The sequence below is a fragment of the Oncorhynchus gorbuscha genome, linkage group LG24, assembly GCF_021184085.1.
Source record: "Oncorhynchus gorbuscha isolate QuinsamMale2020 ecotype Even-year linkage group LG24, OgorEven_v1.0, whole genome shotgun sequence".
NCBI classification, from domain to species: domain Eukaryota; kingdom Metazoa; phylum Chordata; class Actinopteri; order Salmoniformes; family Salmonidae; genus Oncorhynchus; species Oncorhynchus gorbuscha.
Window position 1 is genome coordinate 42,166,806 of NC_060196.1, and position 8,477 is coordinate 42,175,282.

Below are 8,477 nucleotides of genomic sequence, written 5' to 3' on the forward strand. Positions count from 1 at the left end.
AGGGGAGGGGTACTGCTAAGCTATATAAAACATTTTAAGAAGGTGTCATAGCAAGGATAATGTTGGTATTTGATTTAGAATTTTAAGACACCTTGAAGTATAAAAAAAATCTACAGTCAAAAGTTCGGACACACACTCATTTAATATTTTTTCTGTTTTTTAAAATGATATTCTACATTGTAAAATAATAGTGAAGACATCCAAACTATGACATAACATAGGACCGCCACAGGAAAGGAAGACCCAGAGTTACCTCTGTAGCAGAGGATAAGTTCATTAGATAGAGTTAACTGCACCACAGATTGCAGCCTAAATAAATCCAGAGTTCAAGTAACAGACATATCTCAACATCAACTGTTCAGAGGAGACTGCGTGAATCAGGCCTTCATGGTCGAATTGCTACAAAGAAACCACTACTTAAGGACTCCAATAAAAAAATGAGCTTGCTTAGGCCAAGAAACACGAGCAATGGACATTAGACCGGTGGAAATCTGTCCTTTGTTCTGATGAGTCACATTTGAGATTTTTGGTTCCAACTGCCTTGTTTACGGATGATCTCCACATGTGTGGTTCCAACTGTAAAGCATGGAGGAGAAGGTATGATGGTGCTTTGCTGGTGACACTGTCGTGATTTATTTGGAATTTAAGGCACACTTAACCAGCATGGATACCACAGCATTCTGCAGCGATACAACATCCCTTCTGGTTTGCGCTTAGTGGGACTATAATTTGTTTTTCAACAGGACACTGACCCAAAACACACCTCCCGGCTGTGTAAGGGCTGTTTGATCAAGAAGGAGAGTGATGGAGTGCTGCATCAGATTACCTGGCCTCCGCAATCACCCGACCTCAACACAGTTGAGATGGTTTGTAATGAGTTGGATGGAAAAGCAGCCAACAAGTGCTCAGCATATGTGGCAACTCCTTCAAGACTGTTGGAAAAGCATTCCAGGTGAAGCTGGTTGAGAGAATGCCAAGAGTGTGCAAAGCTGTCATCAAAGCAAAAGGTGGCTACTTTGAAGAATCTCAAATATAAAACATATTTTGATTTGTTGAACACTTTTTTTGGTTACTACATGATTCCATATGTGTTATTTCATAGTTTTGACGTCTTCACTATTATTATACACTGTAGAAAATAGTAAAAAATAAAGAAGAATCCTTGAATGAGTAGGTGTCCAAACTTTTGACTTGTAATGTATATATATTTGATGAAAAAAAAAATATTGGACCTTACTGCTGTTATCCCATACAAACACATTGAATAACAGATTCACTACACGGAACAAAAGATAGTCCCCCCAAAAAACCTAAAGGAAGTTTGTTGTGAAGTGTCTGAGAGATATAAGAAAGATCAGGGAAAATGTGTTCTTTTTATTGACATGTATTTAACCCCTTATTTTGTGAGAAGACCGATTTTCGGTATGTTTCATGGTCTGACAAACACCGCTCTAGCTCTGTCATCTTGCACCTCAAATGCGAAAGTGTTACATAGGTGGATGTGGTGCATTGAGACACATCCAATGCAAAAAACAAAGCCATATCTATAGCTTAAACTAACACATTTTTATATTATGCTAATTTGATAACCACGGGCGGGACATCGACCTTAAGGGGTTAATGACGATTCAATGATAATGATGAAGAATCAGCCTGAAGATGACCACCGTAACCTCTTCTCCTTGCCCCAGGGGCCGGTTCTCTGTGGTCAAGCGTTGTGACCACAATTCGAGCAAACGCACGGTGGCGGTCAAGCTGGTCAATAAGAAGCTGATGAAGAGAGACCAGGTGACCAAGGAGCTCAGCCTGCTACAGAGACTACAACACACACACCTTGTCAGACTGCTGGACACGTATGAGACCCCCAGCAGCTACGTACTGGTCCTGGAGATGTGAGTTACACACACACACACACACACACACACACACACACACACACACACACTAGTGCTGAGTGATTAGTGCTTTTTGAGGTCAGTTCGATGAGAAAAAAGTTTCAAGTTTTTTCGATTTCAATATATATTTTTTTTTACATGAAATGCACTATGCATTTTGTGGACTGAATTCTCTAACAACACAGAATAAAAGAATTAGGCCCATGGTGGTAGTGACTGCCCATTACTGCTTAGCACTTATTAACCATCATTTATTCACATTTCTGTAATTGAATGAAATATTTCAGCTGTTGTGTACACTGAGTGTACAACACAGTAGGAACACCTTCCTAATATTGAGTTGCACCCCATTTTGCCCTCAGAACAGCCTCAATTCATCGGGGTATGGACTCTACAAGGTGTCGAAAGCATTCCACAGGAATGCCGGCGCATGTTGACTCCATTGCTTCCTGCAGCTGTGTCAAGTTGGCTAGATGTCCTTTGGGTGGTGGACCTTTCTTGATACACACTGGAAACTGTTGAGTGTGAAAATTTAGCAGCGTTGCAATTCTTGACACACTTAAACCAGTGTGCCTGGTACCTGCTACCATATCCCATTCAAAGGCACTTCAATATTTTGTCTTGCCCATTCACTCTGAATGGCACACACACACAATCCATGTCTCCATTGTCTCAAGGCTTAAATCCTTATTTAACCTGTCTCCTCCCCTTCATCTATACTGATTGAAGTGGATTTAGGTGTCATCAATAAGGAATCATATGTTTCACCTGGTCAGTCTATGCCATGGAAAGGGCAGGTGTTCTTAATGTTTTGTACACTCAGTGTATATTACATTTGTTTTATTTGATGACTTTATTATTTCATTCCAAGTCATCATCTCATCTCTATAGAGCTGCTGCCATTGCTGTCGTTCAAAATCACTATTTTAGTAGCTCTACAAAGTACATAAGGAATACTTTTATGACTGCTGAATACCAACTATCAATCACTTAGATTGTGTTCAGGTAGAGATACCTCACGAAGCAACTGCTCTATATCCCTCTCCATCGCAGATTCTTCTGTCTCTTCTCCATTTCCATTTTGGTTAATCGCTCAACATGCACTCCTAGACCTCTTCAGCTACAGATTGGTCCTGGAGATGTGAATACAAACACACACAGAGTAGCATTCAACATTCTCACAGATCTGCTTGACCCGTGTGCGTGTGTGTTTCTCTCTACAGGGTTGACCAGGGTCGTCTTCTGGACTACATAGTCAGCTGGGGGAATCTGACTGAGGAGAAAGTGGCCAGCTACCTACGGAACATCCTAGAAGCTTTACATTACCTACACAACTGTAGGATAGCCCATCTGGACTTAAAGGTACTGTACTGTGGTATTCATCATCTTTCTTTTCAATTCTGTCTCTCCTTTCTATTCCTCTCCTTCATATCTCCATTCTTCCTATCTCTATCCTTTTAATTTCTCCATTCTCACTTCTATTTATACTATCCCATATCTCCCCTCTGTTTTCTCTCACTTTCTCTCCACCTCTCTCTTTTCTAAACCTTCTATTTATACTCCATCTCCCTCCCCCATATCGCTCTCCCTCCTTCTCCTCCCTCTTTCCCTCCTCTCCCCCAGCCTGAGAACCTGTTGGTGTCCCACACCTCGTCCGGCCAGCCCGTGGTCAAACTGACTGACTTCGGGGATGCCGTCCAGCTCAACAGTGCCCACTACATCCACCCTCTCCTGGGAAGCCCCGAGTTTTCCTCCCCCGAGCTGGTCCTGGGGGAGCCGGCCGCCCTGACCTCTGACCTCTGGAGTCTGGGGGTTGTGACCTACGTCCTCCTGAGCGGGGCCTCTCCTTTCCTGGATGAGAGCGTGGAGGAGACGTGTCTGAACATCTGTCAGCTAGACTTCAGCTTCCCCCACCACTACTTCAAGGGCGTGACCCAGGGGGCCCGGGAGTTTGTCTGCCTTCTGCTGAGGGCCGACCCGTCCAGGAGGCCTCCGGCTGGGCTATGTCTGCAGGAGCCCTGGGTCCAGGGCCAGGCCAAGTCAGCAGACGTCCAGGGACAGGGTAGGGTGGAAGGTGGGTGTCTGGACACATCTCGCCTAGTGCTGTTCATAGACAGGAGGAAGCACCAGACAGACGCAAAGCCCATCGGAGGGGTACAGAGCTTACTACACAGCCGGCTACAGCCACTGGCCTGAGTGAGGGAGAGAGATGCCCCTCCCACCACCCTAATAGGAAGGAGAGAACCGGACGTCCAGTCCCAAACGGACTCCTCACTACATTCCCACTAGCTGCTTGTGTAGATCTAAGAAGATTTAATAGGTATGAGCAATATTATTTCCACCTAACCTCTCAGAAGACAAGGTGGAGACGGGATTGATAGAACCATATTGCTTAGACCTATCCAAATCCTTTCAGATCTATATGAGGTGACTAGGGGGTACTGACTAGGGGTTGATTTGGGACTGGGCATCTCAGAGAAAGAATAAGGTGGGGGAAAAATGAAATTCGCTGATCTCATCCTCTTTCAGATATGTTGTGGTTTTAAAGAGTCCTGTGGTCCTTCAACCAATCAAAACATGAGGCCTGTAGGCCTAGAGGTCCTTAGCCAATCAGAGTATTCCCTGAGAGAACACACACTGAGTTCTTAGCCAATCAAAATAAGGATGACAATGTCCTCACCAGTCTACTGCTGCTTGCTTGTTTACACTAAAACTGATTTTCAAAATAAGAAAAAATCTAAAACATGAAAAATACTGACAAATCGATGGAGTAACATATTTGTCCTCTATCTTACTGAGAGTCAAACAAACAGAGATTTCAGAGGAGAGAGTGTTGTCAAGGAAGCTAGTGTTAGCACAAAGCAACCATCCCTTCCCTCTTGTTGCCAGAGAAAGAGAGAGCCGTTTTGTTTTTGTGCTTTTACAATATGTGACTCAAAGACTTTTGAGACACCCCCTTTCTTAAAGAACCAATGTATAAAGAGAGAGAACATTGTTCACAACTTTTCAAAAAAGTTTTTGAAAAAAAACAACAAAAAAACTCAAATTAACATTTCAAAAGAAGATTGAAGAAAAACGCTCAGCAGTAGAAAGTCGCTACGCTACTTTACAGCCTGGAGAGGACTCATCCATTGACTGAGCTCCTCCACTTTGTTGAGATAGTTTTATGTCTAATCAGAGTTTTCCAATTGCTGCGCTTATGTACTTAATCTAAGAAACCTTAATCTAAGTAAAGATAAGAGATTCTGCTGACTGCTGCAAAGTCTCAACAACAGAAAATAATTAATTGTTTTGTTTTTGCTTTTACTAGAAAACAAAAATGGTGTTGCGCAGATTTAAGATGATTAAGCCTTACTTTGTATATAGACTCTTAACTGCCTTCTGACCCTCCTGTTTCAAAATGGCCGCCTGCTTTTGAGAACATTCTTGGGACTAAATAATCCTGCAAATTAAATGTAGTAGATCACCAATTGGGCGACTGAGCCTGAGTGGCAGCAGAGATGGTCAATCGGATGGAGAGTGAATGAGGAAAAGGAGCAGGAAGACAGAATACTGTAAATGCACTCAATGTATGTTATGTTTCCCCCATTCTTATCATGTGCAATGTTGCGGCTTTAACATTTTATGCAACTATTTAAGAAGACATCTGTTGTACATGTAATAAATAGAGATAAAAGCATGTACTTGGTACTGCAAGCTCCGCTGGTAGTAGTCCTCATTATTTGACCTATGACCCTGTCGGGGTGTTAACTCATCACCATAGAATTAGAATGAGTAGAACGGACATCCCCATTCAGGTCAGTGATGCCATAATGGGTGCTGGTGGCCATTTTGAGTGTCCCCATAGGACATTTGAATCCTATGGTTATTACTTCCTAGGTAACCTAACCGTCACCCTCTACATGGCACTTATGGCTAGATCAATGAATCATTTTTTATTTGTCACTTTTTCTTTTTCTATAGAAGTTTACTGATATACCAAAGTTGTCCCAGCATTACCTTCCCTGTCCTACGCTATTGTTTTAATTATATTTTTATTAATGAATGACATTTCACTTTATTTCTAATGTTTTACGCTATGGAACCCTAAAAAGGGTTGTTTACACTTTGTTTGACTGGAAGTTATGGTCTGGTTTGATTCTGGTGTTACGGTAACTTTAGCCAGTCTACAAGGCAATAACGATCTCCACTTTTGGCTTGGATCTCTGGAAATGCAGGGGGTTTCTGAACTTCACCTACCTGTTGAATCTAGACCATTGTGGACTACTGTTGAAAAATAGGTCATGTCCACTCACTGATTACTGCTTCCACAAGTGACCTGTGTCAAGTGTTAAAACAAGACTTGGCACTCTCTTCCTGAGGGCTTGTCTTATTGGGAGTTCTCGGGTGCATCCCAAATGGCACCCTATTCCCTTAATAAAGCCCTACCAGGGCCCAGGTCAAAAGTGGTGCATTACAAAGGGAATAGGATGCCATCGTGTTAATGAGCTGAATACAAAACTCCTTTTATATGAAGTTATTTATGTAAAAAGAGATCCTATTACAGCTGTTTCTCATGATTGAGATGATTAAGTGTGCTGTGTCAAACACCTGGCCTGCATCTCAAATAGGACCTTATTCCCCATCCAGTGCCCCACTTTAGAACAGGGCCCTATGTTGGAACTAGCTATGATTTGACCTATAGGTGCCTCTAGCTTGCTGTCTAACCTCATACTAAACCTACTACAGTGCTCTCCAACCCTGTTCCCAGAGAGCTATTGTCCTGTAGGTTTTCACTCCAACCCCAGTTGCACCTAACCTGATCCAGCTTAATAACCAGCTAATTATTAGAATCCGGTGTGCTATATTAGGGTTGGGGTCGAAAACCTACAGGACGGTAGCTCTCTGAGAACAGGGTTGGAGTCGAAAACCTACAGGACGGTAGCTCTGGGAACGGTTGGAGTCGAAAACCTACAGGACGGTAGCTCTGGGAACGGTTGGAGTCGAAAACCTACAGGACGGTAGCTCTGGGAACGGTTGGAGTCGAAAACCTACAGGACGGTAGCTCTGGGAACGGTTGGAGTCGAAAACCTACAGGACGGTAGCTCTGGGAACGGTTGGAGTCGAAAACCTACAGGACGGTAGCTCTGGGAACAGGGTTGAGTCGAAAACCTACAGGACGGTAGCTCTGGGAACGGTTGGAGTCGAAAACCTACAGGACGGTAGCTCTGGGAACAGGGTTGGAGTCGAAAACCTACAGGACGGTAGCTCTGGGAACGGTTGGAGTCGAAAACCTACAGGACGGTAGCTCTGGGAACAGGGTTGGAGTCGAAAACCTACAGGACGGTAGCTCTGGGAACAGGGTTGGAGTCGAAAACCTACAGGACGGTAGCTCTGGGAACAGGGTTGGAGTCGAAAACCTACAGGACGGTAGCTCTGGGAACAGGGTTGGAGTCGAAAACCTACAGGACGGTAGCTCTGGGAACAGGGTTGGAGTCGAAAACCTACAGGACGGTAGCTCTGGGAACAGGGTTGGGGTCGAAAACCTACAGGACGGTAGCTCTGGGAACAGGGTTGGAGTCGAAAACCTACAGGACGGTAGCTCTGGGAACAGGGTTGGAGTCGAAAACCTACAGGACGGTAGCTCTGGGAACAGGGTTGGAGCTAAAACCTACAGGACGGTAGCTCTGGGAACAGGGTTGGAGCTAAAACCTACAGGACGGTAGCTCTGGGAACAGGGTTGGAGAGCCTTGCTCTACAACATACTTACAAACACAACACAACACTGATGAATGGTTCTGGTGTTTATGATAGATGTCTACAGACATCGTTCCTTTGGGTTGAATGTTTTAACCATAGCCCCAATCTGGACATTAACCATTAGGTTTTGGGAAAATCGGACCCTGCATCATCTCTGAATCAAATGTCCTGTTACCAGATTTGAGTTGATACAATAGTTTGGGGTAAAAGGTAGTGGAATGTTTTATTAGAACACTATATAGCCAAACAGTCAGTTAGATTTGTCATATAATTAAATGTGTTGTTGCTATGTTTGCTGTTAGGGAATTATAGTGCAGGTTTTGAATGGGTCACGGGTGTCTGAGTAAAAAAAAATGGTATTTAATTTTTACAACAAAAAAAATACTCCAGTCTGAACTTAAATGACCAGGTAGAAAGTGTGTAGAAAGGATAGTGAAATAAAAAATATATATAATTTAATCTTACATTTTTCTTCAATTGACAGTATTCAATAAAGCTATTAGTCGTGCTAATTTGGTTGATTTTGTGGTCTCAAACCAGTGAGTTTATTAACATTCTTCATCAAGAATGTGGGCAAAATGTTGACAATGAAAGAGGTGGGAATGTTGTTCCCTTGTCATATAATCGCAACATCTACTATCAACATAGCATAAAAATAAAAAAATCTAGATTCTATTTTGGCTATTATTTTTTGCAATACAAATATTGGGTTGCGACAGACAACCTGGTTCAATTTGGGTATAGTATACTGGTACAGTGAGTCACCTGATAGGAACTTGCTAAATTGGGTAATTTCCTTCTGGCAGAGAGAGAAAGAGAAAAGGCCCATTGACCAGCCCATGC

The 8,477-nt window shown here is 43.0% G+C and overlaps 1 protein-coding gene across 7 annotated transcripts in view; it reads left to right on the forward strand.

The window, feature by feature from the left end:
- The window catches only part of LOC124012037 (triple functional domain protein), a 128,663-nt gene extending 123,072 nt beyond the window's left edge, over positions 1 to 5,591 (forward strand). For all 7 annotated transcript variants that reach the window (XM_046325388.1, XM_046325389.1, XM_046325392.1 and 4 more), the window contains 3 exons: positions 1,692 to 1,892; positions 3,119 to 3,257; positions 3,519 to 5,591. In XM_046325388.1, coding sequence (XP_046181344.1) covers positions 1,692 to 1,892; positions 3,119 to 3,257; positions 3,519 to 4,091 — 913 coding nt within the window. In that variant the 3' untranslated portion in view covers positions 4,092 to 5,591. The remainder of the gene's footprint in view (positions 1 to 1,691; positions 1,893 to 3,118; positions 3,258 to 3,518) is intronic.
- Positions 5,592 to 8,477: the final 2,886 nt, after the last annotated feature.